Here is a 25,101-nt window from a genome sequence, read left to right on the forward strand (position 1 = left end):
GCACAACTTTAAATTTATACCTCAAGATATGATTGTAAAGCATTAAGATTGCATGTAACTAGGTTATGTCTCTGCTGCTAAAATCTATGCATAATTTATTTATATTACAAGCTAAACATCAGGAACTGTCAGGAGGAACCCTAACATCTCCTTACTACCACGAATTAAATGCTCTGCACATCATATAAGCCCCAGGACAGCCATATGCTGTGATCCTGCACAGTATCAGTAAGCTAATTAAGAAACTGCCTTTGCTCACTCCTCTCTTTTGTGTGGGTTTTTAATTTGAGTTGATTTTTTCCAGTCTGGGTTGGGCAGATAAGCTTCTCCCTTTTCGCACTACTTGCTGCCTCCAAAGTGAAGATTCACAGGCAAATTTTGGTTCTGTTTTTATCTCTTTTCTGGAACTATTCCTTCTCTCAAAGTCCACTTCAAAGGCACCTGCTGCACACCAGAAGACTGACAGAATCATTAGCTCCAGTACCTGGAGCATCAATCTCCCACAGGCTGCACCCACTCTGAACACAACACGAGCACAGCAGCCTCAGCACTGCGGGCGAGTGGGGGACAGAGATGGCAGCATCTGCCCTCAGCTCCCCTGGGTGGCACAGAGAAGCATTAACCTTTGGGAGGAGTCCTCTCCAGATGATCCTGGTTAAATAACTGCCCTGCAAAGCATAGGAAAGGACTACTTCAACTAGGATAGGAGAATACACAGAGAGAGAAAATGTCAAACAAATGACTTTGTCACAGAACCCTTTTTGGAGTTGGGGAGAAGTGTAGCTGCTGAGGAGGGCTCTGTACGAATGCAAATTTGCTGCTGATAAAAAAGACAGAAATGTGAGTTTTCAGGTGCCAGCCTTTAGTTTCTACCCTCTCTGTTGTGCCATGCCTCAGTGAGCAAAGCTCCCCTGACACCAAGGGCAGCTCATCCGGCAGCACCGCAGCAGCGTCACCTGAGCCTCAGCTCCTGCTCTGCACTAGGCAGCACTTCCAGGTCACAGATTTGCACTTCAGCACCTTCTTACCTCAGTCAGCTGGAGATGAAGGCTGCCTCCAGTGTATGAGTGCACACAGGACAAATATTAGGTGACTGTCACCCCATACTATTATCATGCCTGCAGGATCTAAAGATGAAGAACTTGAAAGTAATGCATTCTGAAAGCTCTAATTCCCAGGCACTCTTCTTCAGAGAAAAGCCACACATTAATCATTAATAAGAAAGAAGGGCATAAGAACCTGGTTTTGATGACTTTACTTCTTTTTATTCCTCAAATTCAGCACACAGAGATGGGAAGAAAAAACAGGCACACCAACATCACTGGTGCACTCAATACAGGTGTTTTTGGGGGCAAAGACAGAGACCTTTTCTGCCCAAACAAGACCACAAGTTGCTTGACAAATCTTCTTTACCTCCACATGCCTCAGAGACACACCCACACTCCTGCTCCAAACAGTGGGTGCAGGTTGTGTCTGGGTACATACACATTATTGAACTATAAAGACATGAGGACTCACAGTGTTACCTGTGTCTGAAACACTGCAGGTGACATTTGCAGCACAAGATGTACAGGCATGTACCATAATGCTCTGTCCTCCTCAGAAAAAGGCTCAGAACATTAACATACAAAAAGGATTTGACATATCCCAAATATTTCTGATTTACCATCAAGCTCTTGCAGTTTCCTTTCCTCTGAAGTACCTAAGAGGAATCTGCAGATACTTTCACTAATTTCTCAACCTGGTGGAGCATATTTCTGGCTCTGAAATCCCTGAGTCTTTACACCATGTCTTCAAGCATCATGTCTCACATTTACCAAACCTATCAGGTGTTGATTCCATGGACCAAACCCTTAATTTACACCTACAGATGTTGTTTTTTCCCAGTTGAAGTCTGTAGGATGAACCATTTCAAATCCTTGAACTACTGGTATTTACAGCAGCTTCAGAGGAAGGTACATACCGAGGTGCCAGTCCCACATTAAAGACAGAAGATTGAAGATCAGTGAAGTCTAGATCCCCTAAGGCACTTAGCAGCCTGAACCTCACCAAAGCCAGAAGAAGACAGGGCTAATAAAAATTAGACCACAAAAAGGTTTATACCATTAGTCTTGCCTGTAATTATGTCAGTGCAGTAGCGCACCAGCAAATAAATCCACACTTCTCAAGTCTCCTGGTACAGCTCCAGCCACCAGGTTGTCCCTTCCCTTCTCAGGGGCTGATGTCGGACAAGCTGCTATGTGCAATCTCCAGCTGAAGAATGTGTGTTTTTAGGGAAAGTCAGGTGGGTGCAGTTTGTTTGTGTTCATACACCTCGGCCAGGGCTCTGAACCCTGAGGATATTTGTGAATGCGAATTTCTGTGTACTTGGAGAACTGACAAGAAATGCTGCAACTACAGATGGTACCCCTGGAAAAAGGAGCACTTTGCATCTGTTTGCTATGCAAATTAATTCATTTAACATTTGTTGACAGCAGGTCAGTTTAGCACAGGAATCAGGCTAGAAAGTTGGCAATTTTGGAACCAAGTTCTACTCTGTCCTCTTATAAGTGAAAAAATCCAAGAGAGAATTAAAAGTAATTAGGCAGAAACTAGCAATTAAGCCCAGAATGAATTTAATTTTTAAACCATTAAAATCCTTGCTGCTTCCAGAAAACTAGGAATCATGGTGGGTATCTCCACAGACAACTAACAAGATGATGTGACTGCAACAGTGCTCTGACTCACAGATGCAGCAATTTCCATGCAAAGCAGGGAAGCACCTTAGGAGAAACCAGGAGACCCAGGGAAGGTCTCTGGAACTGCCTGGGTGTTCATGAACCATGGATCCATCTTTCCTACAAGAGCTCAATTCATACTCTTTTTCTGAAGCACCTCCATGTCTGGGTAAAAGTTCTAGGAAGGACCATGAAATTGCCTCAAGAAGATGCACCAAATAATTCCACTGCTTCACCAGGAGTGCAATTTGAAGACAAATGCTTCAGGATTGCAAATCCCAGTAGGGATTTAAGTGTTTAAAGTAAAAAAAAAAAAAGAGGCAGTAACTAGAAGAGACCTTCTCTACATACCTAAAAGACTAAAATACAATGTGAAGACATAAAACTTGCACTGTAAATGAAATGAAGGAACATCTGTGCATACTTAATGATTCTCCTATGGCAGGCAAATGTCTTCCTTACTTCTTCCCCAGTCCTACTGCTTCATAACCAAAAATCCGCTTTGCTTTGTCTTTTACTGTTCCTTTCCAGATTTCTACCATACATGTTTTTTTATCAGTTTCAACAGGATACAAGAACACCCCTGGTTTTATAAATGACACCCAGGGCAGCATCCCTAACAAGGCTAGTGACCATTTGCAGCAGTAAAGTGATTATGGATATTGCAGATCTATTCATCATATTGTGTCTACCCTTGGAAACACAGCAATGTAAGAGGAAGCATCTTTTTCCTGATCTCAGGATGGGAATGAACACAAAATTACCACCACCCCCATTAGTTTCTGAAAACTTCAGTTGTCAAGATTATAAAAGAGCATCCAATCAATTTTATTATTAGATCATACTTTGCAAATTGGATGTGCTGCCAAATTTCCGAAGGGGAATACAGGATTCCCCCAAACATTTCTTTGAGCAGAGTTTTTGGCAAGTCAAGTGCAGAGTGAGATGGCACACAGAACCCATCAGCCATGTTCCAGATGATACCAGGATTCAAAATACCCCTACAATGGGCACAGTCACAGGAGAGGGCCTGACTTTAAATAAACAACAGTCAATATAGACATTCACCAGTGGCCTTTTCCTCTTTGGATTCCCACTGGCTCTCTGTGTGAGCAGTCAGCTACAGCAGCCTGGAGTAGGCACCATTGAGTGTCCCAGGTAACCCCAGAATGAAATAACATGGCAAAGCAGCTCTCTTGAATGGCTTTTCTGATCATAAACTGTGAGCAGGGGTGCAAATCCTGCGGCCACACAAACCTAAATCAGTATCCAGCATCACAGTGGGAATTTTGTTACTTCAGCAAGAGGGTAACTCAGGGCTACAGAAAGCCAGAAAGCCACCTCAGCTCCAGCCAAGGGCAGAGTGCATGGACCATGGCTCTTATCTCGTAAGTTAATCCCCAGCCCTGGTGCTGGTACAGATCTTTGCTCAGGGGTTGGCCCCAGTTACTGACCCTGCAGCTGAACCATCCTTCCATCCCAGAGGTGTCTGCCACACCACACTGTCCTGCTGTCAATGCAGCTCTAAATCCACCCTGAGGCACTGGGCCAAGGTGAGCACATAGCTCACCCCAACTTACTCAGACCTGCACACACACCAGCACCTGAACCCCCAAAGTGAGGGGGGAGAGACACAAGTTACACAGGGGAAAATGGGTAAGACTGGAAAGGAAAGTGGGATGGACCAGGAATTGAAGAAGAGGTAAAGCTAAATAATTGTAGTGTGGGTTTTTTTAATTACTTGTTTTTAATTATGTTGAAATGAGTGTTTCCATGGCTCCACATTATCAAAGGAGAAACCTAGATTAAGAACAAAGTAAAGATGAGTAAGCAGTGTTAAAAAAAAAACCCAGCAAGTAATTAACTGGCAGTTCATGCTGTGAATCACTGAGTTTGGAACAAACTCACCCACATCTGTTGATAAACTTCATTAACTGAAAAAATGATACTGAAAGGAATGTCATGCTGCATGCACAGTGCCTGTGTTCTGCTTAGATACCTAAACTGCAAAGACACCCGAAACCTCAGAGGCTCAGAGACTGTTCCACTTATTTTGGGAGACAACACAGCTCACACCTGAGGCTCACTTCCAAAGGAGACAAAGGGAGGCTGGCACATAATCAAGAGGCCTAACCTTCCAATTAAATATCAAACTGGTGAACAGTCTGCAGCCTGCAATAAGCTCCATTCGTGGAAAATTGAATTTCTAGGACCAGCTACTGAGTCAATGAGAGAAGCGTAGGCAAAGGGGTTTTTAAACACTGATGTCTGTCAGACAGATGGCTGCAACAATTTATTCCCTGTTGGTGTTAACTATCACATCTTGCTGCTGCTTTTAAAGATGAGTTGCACAGGATTTCAACACAAAACACAAAATAATTTCCAACAGTTTTAATGTTAATTATTTTTGATATGCCCATTTAGACCCCTCTGGAAGTGCTCCACAAACAGTGTGTGTTATATCCCTGACATGGGAACAGGAAGCACAACTAGCTGAAAGGCAGCTCACACCCACCTGCTCCTGCACTCACTCACCTCACTGCACAGAGTGGGCAGACAGCAGGGCAGTTCTCCTCAGTTCCTGTGCAGGAGGCTGCTGCCTCCATGGCTCAGCACAGACATGGACAGATTACCTTTTCCATATTACCCTTCCCTGCTCTCACATCCCTATCTACACCTCAGGCAGCCTCAGTCAGGCATGAGATCACCTCACCTCACATCTAATGGAAGCTTCACATTTTCCACAAGGAAGCACTAAGTCCCTCCTGACTGTGACAGCAGAGACCAGAGATGAGAGGACTGAAAGACATTTCCCTGTTCAACAGCAGAGCAGCCACCATTCACTGGGAGTTGGCCTGATGCATTACAGGGTTCACCAGGACTTCCAAATACCAGAGGTTTAAATTCTCTAACATCTCAGTACCATGTTTCACACCCTTCTTCATAGGCTTTAAGAATACAATGCCCAAAAGGACACAAGCTTTTGAGTTTCCTGTAAAACCAGTGCCTTACTTTAAAATTAAAAAAAAACCAAACAAACAAAAAACCCAAACCCAACTGATCAACAAACCAAGAGATACCCTGGAGTACAGAAGTTTGAGTGGATCCACATACTAATAAAATTTTATGATGTGGATTAGGCTAGTCTACTAATGACCAATTTATTGTCTATACTTACTGGAGAATCTCATATTCATTGAGATAATCCTTTTATTCCCTCACCATGACTAATTTCCTCTTGCAGAACACCCTTAGAAATGAGACACAAGTAAGTAAAAACCTATGATGTCTGGAGTCTGCTTAAAGGACCTCAGCTTCCAGTGGGACTGCAAATAATTTCAGTAATGGGCCCTTCCAGAACACTTTTCATTACTTTCTTCATTTGTCAAGTTACTTGGGGGAATAGTTATTACAATTTAGAGACCACAAGCCCAAGAAACAGAAATGAACCAACTTCTGAAGATGCATTAATCAGTAGAAATCTGACAGGAATACATTTAAGAGTAAGAGAAGGTATAATGCCAAATCTTTATTAGTTTTATCCAAACTAATTGACTTCATCACAAAGCTGAAGAATCTAAACTAAATAGCATAACTTTTTTCTCAAAAGAAAAGCAAATGTGCTTAGGGAACATTGATTCTTCAGGTTTTTCAGGCTGCATTAGGACTCCTCCTGACTCTAGCTTTTAGCATGAACTGTCCTGCTCTCAAGGTGCTTTCAGAATTGCAAACACAGTATGAAACCAGAAAAGACTCCTTTACAAGGAATTTTAGAAGGAACACTAAGAATCCTAAATAGTCAGCAGCTCAAATTCTTCACTGAAACCCCCAAGAAACGATGGGGAAAACAATGCAGAGCTGTGCCTTACCTCAAGCAGCCAGAGGTGTTCTTGAAGACCGTTGTCCACTCGGCGTCGCGCGGCTTGGAGTCCTCGTTGGGCTCGCTCTCCCAGCCCGAGTGCGGGATGATCACCTCGTTGGTCAGCGTCTGCAGACCGTGGTTGATGATGACCATCTTCAGGGGCTCGTAGGAGGATAAATTCCACAGGGTACCTGCAGGGGATTATTAAATAACCAGAGAATAACAACTGTATTCAATCTGTACGGTAAAGAGAATCACAGGATTCACAGAGAAGTGCTTGAAGGTTAAATCATAAAACTTAACAAGAAGGTGAAGCAACTTGATGAGATGCCAGACCAGAACCAGCTTAGGGAAAATCCCACAGCTTCTTCAACAGAGCACGAAAGCACTTTTATCAAGACATGGACAGTGTTGAACTCATCAAGCCCTAAACAGAGAACATAAAAGTAATGTAGTACTGGAGATTAATAGGATTTTTCTGCTGTATACAAATTGTGTTATACTTTCAAGTCTAACTATGCCTCAAAAAGTAAAAATTCATCCAGTGAAGCAAAGTATATTGAGCAAATCCAAGGAGAGATGAATTTCTGGAGGATCACTGATCTTATGCTTATCATCTACACAAGATAATATTGCATTCAAGTCTCCTCTCTATTATTTATTTTCACATCTTCCTGTCACAAGCAATATCTGTGTTCAAATCTCCTGGTGCTACAAATGTATGATTTCTTGAAGAAGCTGGAAACCAGAACTCCACTGTCTTTTCATTTTTACTTCAATTATGAGCCAAAGCAGACAGAAGTCAAACATCAAAACCGAATAACAGAGCAACAGCTTTATAGCTGCAAAATACCCAGTGTTAGATAAGTGATACTGCCTCCCAGCAGACCTGTATCAGTGTCCTGACAGTTATTACTCATCAGAGTAGGACTGAAACAGAACGCTCACTTCAGAGAGAATTGCTGCATAGACCCAGCCTGGTACCATCTGAGAACTGTCAGTAACAACACTTGGAGGGAGCCAGACACACGCTTTTGGTCTCCAAGAAAAAGTGTCAGTTCTAGCGAAATTTTCAGACAGCCTAAACAGAAAACCCAGATTCCCCAAAACACACAAAGAATCTTTCCTAAAGGGATCAAATTTCAACCCGAGGCTCCCTATGTTACAACAGCTATGGACATGTGCAGATTACAGTGCATACTGTAAATCTCCACCTCATTCTGTATACATCTAAAAACCACAATACAACAACTGAAGTGCATCCTTTTGTTTCAGTCCCTTTCAATCTTTCCTGGAGCAGTGATGTAATCTCTTACTTCTAGAGTGAACTACAGAGGCAAATTTTACTGCTTAAGTAGAACAAGGCAGATAAATAAGTAAAAAGTCAAGAATACCTACAAAATTTCCAAGACCTCTAATATTACAAGAGTGTAAGAAATATTACCAGTGCAAAACCCTTTTGCTTGTTTTAGGACTTAGGGAATTGTGTCTAGACTTCAATACCTTCAACCACAGCATGTAAATAAAATCACCACCTCCAAACTCTTCCTATATTCTCATTCACCAGAGGTTATTTCAAGAGACAAAATGCAACTGTGGATTCAATAGAGTTCTGACGGGACTGCAGCACCAACCTGCCCATCTAGCACCAGCTTTGATGCTGTAACCCCACCCTGACCAGGAGAACCACCTGCCCCTGTGGAACAGCTCCTCTACATACACAGAATTTTTATCAAGGGGCTGCCTGTAACTTATGTAATGAACTATTTAGGGCAAACACAATTTGACTGTAAATCTCAGTGAGAGACTACCAGACAAAGGGAACTGGAGTTACACAGAACCTTTCCCCCACCCTCTTTGATGAAAACTCCCCCAGCATTTTACAAGATTTCCATTTCACATCTGCCTCCCATTTCTACAATCTTTCATATAAGACAATAAACTGAAGAAGAATAAAAGACGGCTTTACTATTAAAAAAATAGTGCAAACACTTGAAATTATTCAAAAGGTCAAAGCACTTAAATTTATAATATTCTCCTTGATGGTTGCATAAGGAAATCCAAAAGAATCCCTCCGTTGAACAGCCTTTAGCAAGGGAAAATGCACAGCACTTAAAAGAAATGTAGCACAAGATAAACAGAGGTCAGGGAGTCCTGTGGTTCCAAAGAAAAAACTTCAGGTTCAACATTGATTTCATGGGGAAAATATTTCACAGGAAAGGATACAGAAAATAAACACACTGACAGTACACTTTTCTTGTTCAAAATTATGAAACAAAGAGCTCTAAATCCAAGCGTCCTTTCTACACTAGAGAAAACAAATTCTATGGAAAAGTCACTGCTAGTGACAGCCTTTAGGTTAAGGGAACAAATTCAGATCCAAGTGTAGCATGTAGCAGCACAAAAAAATAGGAGGGAAAAAATGCTGTAAATTTGACATCCATCTTTAAATAGCATTCCCTGTTACTATTAGCATAACACACAAATGTTTCAACAAGCTGGAAACACTGTTTTTAAAACTCTAATCAATTCAAATGAACAGCACTCAGGAGAAATCATGTCACTAACACAACAGCACAAGGTGCACAGGTGTCACTAACACAGCAGCACAAATCTAAATTTTCCATGCACTTTCACTACAAGCCTTGGCCTTTTTGACCACAGACTGCACGAGCTTTAGGAGTAGAAAAAGATGAAGTATTGCTCTTCAGAAGATAAACATGATGAGTAGCAATCTGTATTCTATTCATAAATACTGTGAGTAATGTACTTATGTACTTCTAGCTTCAAGCATCAGCCCTGGTTTTTCAACATATGAAGCAGGGAAAATAACTACAACCTTTTATTTAAAAAAAAAATCCAACATCACCAAGAAACTAGAAGCTGTTTAATTCCTTTTCTGTGGTCCATACCACATAGTTTATCACTTGGGAAAATAAGCACTCTGCAATATATTCCCTGAGGAATTCTTGTTGTGTGCTGGTCCGGGGGACATGTGTTTGACAGACTTGTTTGTATCAAAGTCCTGAAGACGGGAGCTGTGCTCCTTTAAGTAGTCAAGTTGAGCATCTCAGTGCGATCTAGTGTGTGACAGAACTCACCATGGGCAAGGACCTTCTTCAGAGCAGCCCTGGAACAGCAAATGGAAGGAGAAAGCTGCTCTGAGATGAGCAAGCTGAAGAGAGCAGGGTACTTCTCCAAAGAGGAGCCTGAGCAGCCGACAGGACCTCAGCACACAGCAGTGCCCAGGGATGGGAGCTCTGAGAAGCTGATTTATCTGCAAGTTGCTATTCGAGCATTAGATCAAAATATTTCATCTGCACAGCATTCTGAAGGTCAATAATTTTTCAATTATAACCAATTTGAAGAATCACGTCCTGCACCACTTAAAATCAGTGCAATGTCATTAAACAACAAAATTACTCCAACGTCCTCACAAAGAACAAAATTATTCATTAAAGCCACCAATTTCTGATTGCTTTTCAAAGAATGTAATAGAATTTTAGTCTTGCATATCTGATGGGAACATTTCCTCCACAAAAACCTTATCATTCAAGATAAAACTTCTGTAGCTTTCCCAATCAGAGCAGATTTAATTCCTTATCAGCTTAATCCTCATTTCTCTATTTTTCTCAAGAAAATGATCCACTGAGAGTACAGCAGTAAGCCTAGAAAGAAATGAAGGAGGAATTTTGTGGAGTATTTCTCAACACAACTCTACTCATGATTTACTTATGGACACTCTAACACTTAAATCAAGCTTTTCTCAGTGCAGTAGCTAGGAAACATTTTGTAACTCCACATTTCAAAAAGAAAGAGAAGTGAGATCTGTGGTATTTTATGAAGGTACCTTTGAGTTTAGAAGGCAGTTTTTGCACACTTCACAGATTTCTGACCTCAAGGGACATCATTTGCAGGTATGTCAAGAACACCTGGTAAAACAATGATGGCACTAACCCAAAAAAGGTTTTTAATTTCTGCTAAAACCAGTGCTATCTGTAAGAAAAAAATCTACAGACTGGCTTAATCTGGCAGCAGTGGTGTATCAGTACACTCTGCCTGCTTCCAAAATTCAATGTCAGAATAATAATTGTCTGACTTCCCTAAGGTGCATCCCGGGAAGTGCTCAAGGGAACACTCCCAGCACAGCCACACTCACTCGTTCAGCACTGATGCCACACATCTGAGTTCTCCCTCCATGCTGCATCCATCTCTTGGGTGTTTTTAACAAATTGGTGTGGCTTTTCCCCTACTCCATTCACAGTGACCAGACCCAGCTGTGGCTGCTGCACCAGATCAAGCAAAGGAGAAGGCATGGAGCTGTCAAGGACTGACTCTTACATTAAATGCTAATGATCTCTTTCGCCTGAAAGCCCTGCCCCAAACAGGGTGTCCTACTGTGTGCACCCAGGTACCTCCTGTCCTGCAGGCAAAGTTCCACAACCAGAGAAACAAAACTTCAAGCCTAGAACTGCTCTTGAATTCAGACAACTGAATTATTTGAACTTCTTTAAATTACTTGAATCTCTCTGGAAAGTAGGATTATTTTATCATTTGTCCTTAGCTGGGATGACCAGCTGGTGATTACTACTGAGCTTTTGAAAAGCAGCCTGTATTGAGTTAAAGAAAGATGAAACTGTAGAAAAATCAATGTGTCATACCAAACTTGAATTTGGAGCCTGTTAAAAGAAATAAACACAAACGCTGTATGCTGTTGTATTTTTTTTTTCTTTTTCCTAATGCATTGCTGATGAAGTCCCCAGACATTTCACTCCAGACAAACTGAAAAACTTTCATGGCAAAGGTAGGCTTTGGTTTATCACAAGGGAAAAGCATCCAGATAGGAAGTCACAATTGCTGCCAGGAGAACATTGGAATTGTGATCTGAATTTCTGAGGCTGCAGAACCCAATCCTTCTGCAGCAGCCCTGCCTGAATGCTCCCTTTGCACTTCAAGCTGGCTCTTGTTTCTGTCTGCTGACTTTTGGAGCTCATTTTACAAATGGACAATTCCACATTATCAGCCAGAGCTTTGAACACAGACTGCAAGTACAGCAGCACCAGCCACAGAGGCATTGCTGGAATATTCTTCTTTTCTGTGCTGATGCTTGAATGTCTCACACTGGATCTGGTTATATCATTTTAGAAGGGGAATGAAATTATTCCTGGTAGGTGGAGATTAAATGCACATCATCTGTTACTGGACATCTGTTTAGGTTAATGCCCTTAGTATTCCTGGTGTTTTTGAGTAAGGGGAAATAAAGAGCTCTAAGTAACAAAAGCCAAGGTGGAATAGAAATACTACATTTAATTGGCAAAAACTGCTGCCAAATAAAATGCATTTGAACTCTAAAGCTAATTAAGCAACAGGAAATCAAAGCAATCGCCATTTACAGTGAAAAGGAAAAGCATCCACTTTGCTTTTGCCATCTTAGAAGTGACTGATTACTACCTAGCACTATAATGATATTCCTTCAGAGTAAATTATAGACTGGCTTCTCCTTTCCTGAATCTAAGGAAATAAATTTATTGCTTCTCAGCACTCCAGAAATGAGTGTTGATTAAACTAGAACAGTAGATAAACAGATATTCTTTATTAAAAAAAAAAATAAAGTCTGTCATTGCATTAAATGAGTGCAACAAATAGAATATAAATACCACCTGCAGAGTTTCCATGTTGAGGCAGAGCACTGACAGCTCTCAAAGCACAACCAGCATGTGCTACTCAGAGGTTCTGTGACAAAACAGACAGCTCTCCTTTGCCAGCTCACTGGAAAAAGGCTGGGAAAATATCCCTGCTAGTTTCAACACTGTATATTTAGACCTAGTTTGCTAAATAGCCTGTAATGGCTGTGGAAGAACAGATGGAACACCCAGGGCCACTGTTCATCTCAGAGAATTACGATTACCAGTAAGAACTTAAAGAGAGCTACTATAATTTTTGAGGAAATTACAGAATTATGATGTTTACCTCTAATGGCTTAATCAATGTTTGCAATAGGGTCTACCTGCACAAGCCAACACTGATAAGGCAGCTAAACAGCTTCGGCCCTGGACCCATTTTCATCCTCACAAAGCTTTCAGGACAAATTCTGTTCTGGCACAGAAATTCATCGGAACTGCTCTGGTCTCCATCCAAACATCCCCTGCGGCTTCTGAGAAGAGAAAGGGAAATCCATTTCACTCCTCATGATTTATGGGAGACTGAAGAACAATATCTTTCTCCTTACTTTAAGAGCTGACATACTTTTCCACCCTTTCCCACTTAATGGCTGAACTTTGAAACTTGGCATATACTTTATTGCTCTTTTTGGATGATGCCCAAGACTAAGTTCAAATAAAAACAGGTTAAATAATGGAGCTGTAAGTGTTTGAAAACCCTCAGCAAAGTGTGCACGAACTCAGTAGCCTGAAATTTAATTATATCTTTTCCAACCTTAGCAACAAATAAATCCATGTCCAGATTAGCAAAAGCAGACCCTATGTTCCCTAAAATCTGAGTTTTCCAGCCCAGAAGCTGCAACTTTTACACAGCCTGAGAGTCCTCAGCACCAAGCTGGAAGTGTTCCTGACCAGACTGACTGCCCTAAATATGAGGGAGTGGGGACATGGCAGCAGGATTGTTTTATAAGAGATTAACAAGTGAAGATTTAGCTCAGCCTATCTTACCTCATAACGCACTGAGGGCACGTGCACTGCAAAATACCTGTCAATGGAGCAGCTGTAACTCATTTCAGCTCCAGTACCCCAAGCACCTGGTACTGCAGGCTACACCCAAGGAGCAGCACCCACCCCTCAGCAGCCAGGGAATCCCAAGTGCACCACACACACAGAGATGATCTCGATCCCCTCCTGACGGGCACGTGTCAGGCTCTCACCCCACAAACGTGGTGCAGCTACACAACAGCTGCAGCCAGTGATCTAAATTCTCCTTCAGTGCTGTAATCTCCAGCAATTCTTGTTCCTGGAGCTGAAAGAACTGTTCTAAAGACTAATCCATTAAGGAAATCAGACACTGACCTGTAATTAGCTCTCTGACTTCCATGTCGTTTGTTTTTCGCAGCAGCCTGATCAATGCAGGGATCCCATCACAGTTCTTTATGGCCACTTTGTTTTCGTTATCCTTCCCATAGGAGATGTTTCTGAGAGCCCCGCAGGCCTTACGATGGACCTCAGGCTTTGGATGATCCAGCAGGCCCACCAGGATGGGGATGCCCTTGAGGTGCCTCACGTCCTTTTTGATCTTGTCGTTCTCGTAGCACAGGTGCTGCAGGTAGGCGGCGGCGTTGGACTTGACGGGGTCGATGGGGTGGCTGAGCATGGCGATGACCTCGGGCAGGTCGGGGTCCCTCCAGCGCGGGTCCTTGCGGATGCTGTCGATGGAGGGCGAGCGCTTGCCCAGGCGGTCGATGCTGGCCATGCTGCCGCGCTCCGGCTGCGCCAGCGGCGCCGCGTAACCCCCGTGCAGGTACGGGATCCTCTCCTCAACCATCTCCGTCTCGATGGGGTCATCGTAGCCCCTGAGACAAACAACGGTCCCAAGACAAAGGAAGGAAAAAAAGAAAAAAAAAAGGCACATTTAAACACTTAACTCTGAGTCAACATGGAGATTTCAGATTTCAGCCACGAGCAAACATTTTAATATCACAAACATCACTGGGGCAGCATATTTAGTGTTTTCAATAGTTTATTTGGAGTAATTTGAAAATTAACCATAGTTGAGCTCTCAGCAGTGATGGGACTCCAGCACAGTGTTTGTTTGGCCAGCAATGAAACGATGACAGGAACTGCAAGCCATCAAACAGATTGCTTTCATTTTGGTCACTTAGCAAAGCAATTACAACAGAGCTGGATTACATTTAGTAGGAAACACTGATCTTCATTAATGCTGCTACTTCTGCAACAAACCAAAACTCTAATTAAGGGCATTCAAGGCCTGGGCAGGGACCACAGATATATTTCAGCAAGTCTGACAAGCTCCACCACATTTCCATGTTGATGCTCAGACAAGTATACTCTAAACACTACTCTTAATCGATATTGCCATAAACCACCCTCTTATAGATGTATTTTTTCAAACCAGCAGCAGCCTTTTGCCTTACAGTTTTTTCCTGGACAGGTTTGCTACTGTCTCAGTATTGCAGTTAGCTCTGTCAAGCAAGTGGTTCTAATTGCTACAAAATGTTTCTTAAAATCTTTCATCTAAAGCACTGAGTGATGTTATTGAACCATTTCTGCTGTCATGCTGAAGTATAGGCTATTAGAAGTCAGGAGAAAACGGAACTTGCTGTCATCCCAAAGGGACTGATAATTAAACTGAGCTCTGGGGAGAAGAGCAACCAGAGGTGGAGACTGAACTTAGTCTTGTACAATTAATGCTTTTAATGTTAAAAGTGCCTCTCCTGACTTTACGTTGCTTTAATTGCTGTTCTAAACCATAAACTGAATGAAAGGATAAAATGGGCAAGTATCCAAAACCCAGAACGAATCTGAAAAAATCCTTTTATTGATGCAGTTATTTGTATATGTATAATTCAGCAGTTGCTCTACACAGTAATTTACACTCTCTGGACAGTCGTGTTTTCTGTTACAGAACAAAGCTGTTTCCAGCACTCCAAGCAGAATAACACTGAAACAATTTATTTCTGTGAATGCACACAGGGCAGAAGGAATAACAAAACCCCTTAGCTACTCCTCAAAATTCTGTTTTTACAAATGCAAATTTGTGATAACCAGCATTAAAACTGCAACAAATTCTCATTTCTCAAACCCATCCTCATGTTAAATTCTATTTCACTTCACAAAAGCAGCAGAAGATTAATTTTAATAATTGCACAGCTGTTCCTTGCTTGACTTGGTAACTCACAATTCAGAACATCTCAGTCCTGTGAGCTGCCCACAAGATAATTGTGCACCACCTCAATTACACCTGCACAATTAAGCTTCTCTCTCGTCCTCATCCGTGCAAGTACACAAAGATAATTGCTGTCTTGGGATGCAGTTTGTTTGCTTTATTTCCACAAAGCCTTCCAAACAGAACCACACAGATGGGCCAGTATTCCTCAAGTTGTATCGTCTTCTCTTTGCCACATAAAGCTCCTTGGTCTCATTACATTTGTCAAAAGAAAACTTCAGAGTTAGAAGTTCAAATGCAGCACTGTCATGACCAAAGAATACCACACAAGTCTTGTACCAACAACACTAATTTTAATTGTCAGTCACTACTTCTTAAATATGAATGGAAATACCTGAAGTCAAGAATTAATCATTAAAAAGAAAAATTAAATAAGATGACAACCTTGCTTTAAAATAGGACAGCATCTCTCAACAATCAGTAGAGAAGAGGATAAAAACAAAAACCTTCAATTGCTGGAATAAGCCCTCACAGGCCAGATCCAACATTCTTCTGAGGATGAAACAGTGCTGAGAGCCACTGTTAATGCACCAGTGACATAACTCAATGATTGCACCTGGCAGCAAAGGAAAACACCTGCACACCTGAACCTTGAAGACCCCAAATCATTATGTAGAAACTTGCATCCTGTATGAACCTAAGAGGTGTACAAGAAAGCTCAGCCAGGGCAAGTATCACACTACTTCAGAGTCACACGACCAAATACACTGATCAAGGCTAGGGAAGGTTAAAAAACCAACAGGAGAAGCAGTTTACCAAAACAGATCTGCAAAGGAGCAGAACAACTGCTCAGGCAGAGCAAGGCATAAGTGCCACAAGCCCCATCACCTCTCCTTTAACAGAGGGCTGGAAAATCAGACTGGCAGAGCAAGAAAGTCAAAAGCAAGAATCTATCAGGGCATTAAACACACCCTGATCACCAACATATTTACACACTGGATGAGTAAAGAAATCCTCTTTCTGAGTCAGATTGGTGCATGCTAAATGAGATTTTTCACTTCCACATCACTGGAGCAGCTAGGCTGGGAAGGAAAAGCCACCTGATATAGAACAGGACTAAGAAGAGCCTCAGCAGATACTGCTCTCAGGAGACCAAGAGCTCTCTCCTCTCAGGACTGAAGAGCCCTGGTGCTATGCCAGAGTTGCTGACTGCAAGCATCTTGCCTTCTGTCTGTCTGCAGCAAGGCAGCCAAGTTTTTGGGATGCCATGGGTCTCACGAATCACCTGTCTCAGGGAATTGATGAAAACCCACTCTAGCACAGTTAAAAACTGGGAGAGAGCTTGTGGATTTATCATCTTTCTTATGGCTTCAACATAGGCACATTTGAGTAAACAGGTGAAGGATTTAAACATTTAATCCTCAACAACTTCTGCAAGTGTTAACATTCATTACACTTTGCAGCTGGTGTCTGCTTTGGATAAAAGACCAGAAAGGCTCAGGATTTCAACAGGAAACTTTGTGCCAAACACTGAAGAGGAGACGTAAAGACTTTGCAGAATGAAATTCTACTTTTGCCAGGCTCTGTTCCCTGATAGGATACACAGGGGGATTCAAAACTGGAGTGAATCCTCTGCTGAGATAAGGCTGAGTTACGGGCCATATGGTTAAAACACCAAAATCCCCTTAACTGGAGACACCTAAGAACTCCAATGGATGAGCTGACTGGGGCTGCCTCCTGCCCCATCAAACTCTGCATTCATCACCTTCTGCAAGCACAGTATTATCAAGCTGAATTCACACTAAGGAAGACACTCAGAAAAAGCCCAAATATTTTTCATACTGACCACACTGCTTGCCTCACCCTGTTCTGCCCAGGCATGTCCATAAAACCCTGCCCCAAACTAGACAACATCCAAATGCCGCCCATATACACTTAGAATGAGTGAATGGAGGCCAAAAGTGCTGACTGAAAGTCTTATTTACAATTGCAAGTCTTTTTACTGAAAAAAACACCAGAAGAAGAATGAAACTGACATGTATGGTGTTACCAGTACACAACAGCAGCAATGGACCCACTGGTAAAGGTATTTAATCTAAAATCTGGCTAATTTCCTGGTAATAATAATTTGGACTGTGAAGTGACCAACAAATACAGTCTCAGCGTCTTAAATCAGGCTTCTGGCATAAACAATTTAACAGTAAAAAACTGTTTTGTTGTTGATTTAGTCAACATTAAAAATTTATACCCTGTCTAGTCTGGAACAGTAACACTGGCAATAGCTGCTCCAGAGCCCTTAGGGAAAAAAAGAGGTCCCACAAATGCTCATACAAGTGAAGAATGCAGAGGTCTACTCTGGGAAGAAATCACCACCCATGCAAGAAAAAGCTGAACAGAAGTTATTTAAATCAGTAAGATGAATTATGACTTGAAATTTCTTTCCATTTCTTTCTTTGTCTGTGTTAATTTCAATTTAATGATTAAAAAATATTCAAATAGTAGTAGGGAAGATTTTTGTGAATAAAAGCATTCAGTACTTCTTGCTTCCTTGCAAAAAGGACTGTATATAAAACATCCAGCACACAGTAAAATTAGATGTTTTTAAAAACTATAATAAACACTTTAGTATAATAAAGAGAACCTAGCAAATGAAGGAAAATGGGGTACAAACTCAATTAAAGATATGTAAATACCTTCGTAAGTAAACTTGAGTAAAACTACTTCAATACTACACACCCCAAATGCTTTTCTCTAACCCAAATTTATTATGCAACCTGACTTACACCAAACCAGAGCATAAGCTGAGGGGAAGAACAAGAAGTGCCAGGTGCTCTTGCAGAAAGTGATGTATCTTACATGAGGAAAGACTCAGTATGAAGGAAAACAAGAAAGCCCAACCACAAGCAATGATGAGCCAACAGAGGGAATATTAGCCTTTGTGCATTTATCTGGATTTGGAGATGTCTGTGAGGAGGCACATTTTTCCCCAATTTAAAATGAAATATAAGTAGCTTGAAATGAGGCTGGTGAAGACAGAAGAAAAGCACAAATAGGTATTTATCTCTGTGATCAAATGGAGCAGGCAAGAGCTGGAAAGAACAATCTGTGCTTGTAATCTCCCTGCCTAGGACCCCTTCCAGACACAGCTGGGCTGCTCAGCATACAGGGAATCAGACTCACTAGCACAGATTCCCATGAGAAACCTCCACTCAAGCCCTCTCAGAACAGGAACTGACAACAAGGACTCTTATTTTACCTTTTAACTACTCCTAATGAAGCAGCACCAACTGGGAAGAACATGAGACAAAGGCTCAGAGAGTCACCAGTGCAGGAATTCTGCTCAGGACAGGAGAGGCCCAAGATGAAAGTCAGTGTAACACAGAACAGCATCCAACAGAGTTGTTGTTAAACCTGCTCTACACATTTTAACTTTTTGAAATCAAAAGTGACATCAATTAATCACATTCATTTAATCATTTTCACAGAAATAAAAATTTTAAAAAACTAGAGAGGAATAATAAATTAGCAATTACCCTCATCTAGTATAAAGCACTACTTGTAGTCTTTATTTTCTTGTAGATCAGTAGCATATCTGAAATGCAGGTTTATTGAATTGTTCAAGTATTTCTTTGAAATGTCAAAAAGTAACTGCTTATGAAGAGGCCCTCATACAATCTTCTTATGTTCTCAACAGCTAAAGTTTGCTGCCACAGTCAGGCTAATTATTTGTCAAAGCCTCTTGATCACATTAAACATGGAAAAAACCTCATAACAAAAGAAATGTAGAAGAAAAATTATGAATTGGTCCTATCCAAACTGCAAGGAACAATAAATCAAAGGGATGTTTAATAAAAACACTGAATTTTAAAATGCAAATGGCTAGGTTCTAAGAATATATTTAATTATTCATTTTGCATACAGTTTGAAAAATGCTAATAAAAATTTAAAAGCGTTGATGCCTGACTTCTTTTAGCAAGAACTGTAAACTTGCTTAGTTCAGGGAAGCACAAATCCAAGTCCGATAAATTGAGCAGGATTCTGGCACCCACTGGGTGCAGGTATTTTCTTCAGCCCCACAAAAACAGGGATGTGATTCCACTGCTGCAAAATCAAAGATGTCACAATGGACTTGAAGGGTGTTTTGGGAGATATGCCTTGACACCTTTTCACTGGCTTTTTTTTTTTTTTTTTAACTCTCATAAGTATAGATGACAATTTGGAAGTGTTTGATTCTAGCTTTGGAATGAACTTCCAGAACAGGGAGGGAAAACAGAGCCACAAAAGCATGAATGACATAACATCTCCAAGGAGGAGGACTCAGAGAACAAAAATCCCACCACCAACAAATCTCACCAACAACTGCTGCTGATGCAGCAAAGCCTGAGGTCAGAAATGTTAAGTCTAAAGACTGTCTATACACAGAGACAGGTGAATCCAGACTCTTTACAGCTCTGGAAACTATTCTAAATTAAAAGGAAAAGAATGAGAACTAAATCCATATCAAAACACGAATCATGAGGATATGACTCCAAGCAGGCACATGTAAAATTTGTACACCCTTTAGAAAACAAAGTATTGCAAGTTTTTCAGGTCTGTACAAGATGACTTTCAGCTGAGTAACAGGACTCTTTTCCCAAGCCTGGGGGTTTTTGGCTTTTTTCCCCAAATGCAAGAGCAGACAGCTGTGAACCAGCAGAAACAACTAATACCAGAAAAGATGGCATAAAATAGAACATGTCTTAGAAACTGGGCTGAACCAGAAGTAATTTTTAACTGGTCACTTTAAATACAACAAGGATACTCTTTTCTCCCCTTAGCACAACCTGCTCAGACAGCTGAGGGTGTGTGGTTAGCACTGGATCTGGGCTGAGGCTGTCATACACCTCACAAGACAGCTTAGCACCCCTTCACCACCAGGGATCAGCTCATCTGCAACCCCAACCAGCAGTTCAAAGCTTTTGTTTGGCAGACGTGCACACAACCAGACCTGTCAGGAGTCTCACAGATCACAAACCCCTCTTTTCACCTTGCTAGTGTGGGACGGCTCTGGGACAACACAGTGCATTCACAACTCTTTTTTAGGAAGTGGGGAAAAAAGTAACAGCCTTCTTGAACAAGTTCATCTTTCTCTCTAAATTCAACCTGAACTAAGCAGCCCAGAATCACTGAAAGGGTCCTTGGGCCTCACCTCTCCCTCTCTTCCATACTTCTTTCCAGTCATTTATGAGCTGGTTTTCAGTCAAGTAACTCCAGAACATACCAGATCACGGAGTTTGAAAGTACACGAGCAAATCAGCAAAAGCTGCAGAACAGCACTGTGAAAAACAAACGAGTTTTACCTTCCTTTGTGAGGCCTTCCCCTCTCTGGCACACCTGCAGACGTCCTCCTGTTGACAGTGGAGTAATCCGGATCCAGTTCATAGCCCTCATCATCCACTCCCAGGCTGCGGTTGTCATCCTCCAGCCCGTAGGGCTCGGGCTGGAAGCGCTCGGGCTGGGAGCGGTTCAGGTCAACGCTGCTGCTGCCCACGGGCACCTGGGGCTGGGCCACGGGGCCGTAGGTGTCCCTCCGGCTCGGCAGGGTGAAGCTGCCATCGTCGGGCCGGTAGGTGCCCCCGGGCACGTAGGCGTAGCGGGGCCGGTAGCCGACGCCCCGGGACAAGCTGCCGTAGCTGTCCGAGAGGTCCCCGTAGCCGTCGTGGCCGATGTAGGGGCGGTACTGGCCCTCGTGGCCCTCGGGGTAGGAGGAGTCGTTGTAGCTGTTGTAGGAGCGGCTCAGCGTGGACGAGGCCTGGGGGGGGATGAAGCGCTCGCCGTTCTTGAGGTAGCGCCTGTCGATGGAGTCCGTGTAGCTGCCCATGGGCGAGGAGCCGTCCATGGCCGGGAGCCCGTCCGGCCCCAGCGGCACCTGCCGCACCGTCCGCGTGGTCACTGTCTTCACCATCTTGGTGACCTGGCAGGAAGCACAAGGAAATAAATGTGTTAATGCTCTCCTTGCTGCATAATGTGGTGAGACACGGGAGGCGGAGGAGTGGAAGGGGGAGAGAGCGCCACAGAGCAGACTCCTGTGCCGTGCCTGTAACACCGGCACAGCCATCAGCTCACCTGTTAGCTTTTGGAACGAACAGTGGAAAAATACTTTGAAAAAAGCACTCTGGGCTCTCACTACCAAATCAAAAGCACTGCAGCCACGTGACAGCACATGGAAGAAGCACAAAGTCATGATACCAGTTCCAATTCCCCCAAAATGTTTTCAGGAGACTTCTGTCCTAAGAGAAGGCTTTACCATGTTGCGGAGCCACAGCCTATCCTCCCACAGCTACAGCATAAATAGCACATCACATTCTCTAGTTTAACAAAAATAGTTATGTGCTTCTGCCTGATCTGGATTAAGTTTGCACCTCTGTGTAATTTGATGGAGCTCAAATCTGGCTATAATATTTAGGAAACCAGATCTTGAACAGAGAAGTTTTGGGCTTCAGGATTGTGGACAACGCACCTGCTTTCTCTTTTAAGATATTCTTACATACACCAATCACCACACAAGCCTAACAGGTAGCTGTTGTCATTATTTTGGTGACTAACAAATTTGCAATGATGAACACTCACACCACATTGCTTTTGCAATTGCAGCTACCTAAACATCCTAGACAATCTTGTTTAAAACACTGAAGAAAAATCTGCATACAAATACATCTTTATCTTTACTTCCATAAATCACATTTCATTTCAAAACAGAATTCGCAAAAACTGAAAATAGTAAATGTCCACAGGGCTCTTGTATTCAGGGTTCCTTGCTGAAGGGTAAGAACAAAGAGTCCTTAAAACTTTGCAAGAACCATCTGCCTTTGTGGCAAAGGTCTGGTCATCTGTTTAAGCCAGTGCTGGACAAAAGCCACTGTATTTACACACTAGCAAAGGGCCTTCTGTTTGGGTTGGTATCTGGGCTCCATCAACTTCTGTACTGCCTTCCAGAGTGACCAGCAAAAGCTCTTTTGGGAAGAATAAAAAGTCCAGCAAATGCCAGTCTATCCTTGGTAGTCCCAACCCCCAAAAATTACTTTAATCTATATAAAGTTACCCTAATCCTAGTAAGTGCTGACTTTTCAGCCCAACCAAACAACATCCCCAAAACAGCACATTCACAAAGATGAGAGGGAGAATCAACCTACCTGACAGCATTACACACACCAGGGGAAGAACACAAAATTGGTAAAAGGTATTTGGGGTTTCTAAGCTATTACAAACATAAATAAGCATCAGCAAATGACACTTTTCTTCATTTAAGTCTCAGAAGGAAATGCTACATTCAAGAGAAATGTTAACCACAACATGCATCCCTGGATTGCTCAGTGCCTCTGAAGTCCAAATAAATATTTTGACCTACAGCCTCCGATTTAAACATTTAGATTGGCAACAGATTAGCCAAGCTACTGCAAGGCAAAATAATTAGACTACATCTCTTGAAGTGGCTCCAGACATGTCCTCTAGCCAGATGTTTTCACACAGAAACCCCAAACAGAAAAAGATTCACCCAAACAGCATTTCTTTTCCTACACACATCTGTGAGCAAATGATACTTCAACATAATGAAGTAATGAAATCCTACAGACTGAAAGCAGCAAAATGCCTCTCCACCAGCAGTGTAATTAACAGCAACACGATGCTGAATGCAGCACAGCCAGGTACCAACATGACCTCTGTATCTAATTTGAGCCAGAGCTGAAAGAACTTTCCTCATCAATACAAAGGGATTTCCTCATCAAGTAAACATCAGCAAAGATGCTATCCTTCCATGCCTCTGAGTCTTTTCTCCCTTTTTCAAAGCACACTTTTAATAACTTGAAGAAAGGAAACTAGAAACTCAACATTTATTTAATGGCATACAATCCAACAGGGGTTTTTGTTTGTTACCTGTGTACAATACTTCTCCCTTGCGCTCAGTTGTCAGCGTGACCACTGTCACAGCTTTTATAAACTCAGCAGTGAGAGGACAGAAAGAGCTGGCAGAGTTTACAGTAGCTCTTTGTGAAGTGGATACACACAAAGCAACACAGCTCAGTGTTCTCCTGCTGAAGTCAGAAACAATACTTTTATTCAAAGTGCCATATTCATAAGTGATCTTCTAAGAGCAGAAAAAGTGACATTTCTCAGGCCTGAAATATGTGAGTTCTGCAAAACCATGACAAAACTGGGTGCAAAATGCTGGGCCTTTGTGTTCTTGAATTTGGGAACTAGAATGGGAATAACAGGAATTAAGGTAGATGTCAGCAATTTGATGAATCAGAAATGGATACTTGTGCTCGGAAAGGAACAAGGAAGGAGCTTTCTAAATGCCAAGAAGTGCCCTTGCATAACCTCACAGAGCTCCTCCTTTCAGCACCACACAGCAGATCCAGGCCCAAGCACAGCCTTTCAGACACGACTGCCACGATGCTCAGTTTGTCACCTGTCATTTTTCCTAAAGCTGCTAAGATCAGACAATAGGAAGTGCCTAACACACCTCCTGTGGCTGCAGCAACAGCACAAAAGGAGGAATAAACTTTGTCCTGCAGGATCAGGTACACCTTCATCAAAGGCTTGCTCCATGTCCTTGGTAAATAGGATGAGGTGACAATCACAGAATGTTACAGCCAGGACAATTGTCTGCAACAGCTGCTACATGTACACAAAAAACACAAAGTAGAATTTCAGATCACTGAACATCACCTCCTAGACAATGCGTGACCTGCCAGTTACCCTTAGTGAGTTTTTCACCATGCTCTGGCACTCTACAGAGTATTTACAGAGATTTGGGTTTTTAGTTTAAATTGCCAACACAGAATGCAAGGGATTAGTTTGCAATTTATATTTACTTTGCCTTATTTTCCTGTCTTTCAGACCAGCAGAGAGAGCCTTTCAATGGCTGTGGCCATCAGAAAGCCACACTCAGTGTGAGGCAGCAGAGCACATGTAAAAACAAGTTTACAGCCTTAGCACAGCTTCACCTCTCACTATTTTCTGAACACTGCACCCAGCAGCAAACACAAAGTACCAGGACAATCAAAACCACCTTGGTCAGACACATAAAAAGGAACATTTCACTCAAGCATTAAAGTATGCATTTCTCACAGTATAAAAGCACTCAGTAATGCTAAAGGTGTTATACTGGGGTAATCAAACAGAGCCATTTTATATTTTGAGAGAGAGGGAGTATTTGTACTCATGCCTCATTTGTCAGGCAGAGGCATTGAGATAGAAGATTTATCATGTGATAAACAGATTTTGCTGCTGACAGGACAATAAAGGGAAGCTTTTTGGCAGCAATTAGCCAGCACACAGATGAAGGTCCATTTAATGAAAGGTTTCCAAGCAAAAGAAGAATCCCAACCAACAAACCAAACACATTTATTTCAGGAAATCCTGCTCAAGGGAATATTTCATTTATATTTCTTAAAAGAACACAGGCAATCTTGAGCAGCTGACAGCACAGTAATCTTCTCTCCCAATATTTTTGTGGTTTCCTTAATACTGATGCATTAGCCAGAGAGAATGAAGCCATTCCAAATGAAAGCCCCAACAGACTGCCTTATCTGAGACACATCTGATCCTTCAGATGCACCCAACCTTAAAAAAGATTTATTAGCCTCAATTCCTGACTGTAGATGTGCTCTAATAAAAAAATGCAGA

At 42.1% G+C, this 25,101-nt stretch overlaps 1 protein-coding gene across 9 annotated transcripts in view; it reads right to left on the reverse strand.

The window, feature by feature from the left end:
• The window catches only part of ARVCF (ARVCF delta catenin family member), a 245,730-nt gene that overhangs the window by 57,346 nt on the left and 163,283 nt on the right, over nt 1–25,101 (reverse strand). For all 9 annotated transcript variants that reach the window (XM_054288896.1, XM_054288897.1, XM_054288901.1 and 6 more), the window contains 3 exons: nt 20,772–21,385; nt 13,599–14,098; nt 6,587–6,770 (listed from right to left, as the gene is read on the reverse strand). In XM_054288896.1, coding sequence (XP_054144871.1) covers nt 6,587–6,770; nt 13,599–14,098; nt 20,772–21,385 — 1,298 coding nt within the window. The remainder of the gene's footprint in view (nt 1–6,586; nt 6,771–13,598; nt 14,099–20,771; nt 21,386–25,101) is intronic.

The sequence above is a fragment of the Melozone crissalis genome, unplaced genomic scaffold, assembly GCF_028551555.1.
Source record: "Melozone crissalis strain CALT ecotype California unplaced genomic scaffold, PUWL_Pcris_2 ptg000063l_1, whole genome shotgun sequence".
Taxonomy (NCBI): domain Eukaryota; kingdom Metazoa; phylum Chordata; class Aves; order Passeriformes; family Passerellidae; genus Melozone; species Melozone crissalis.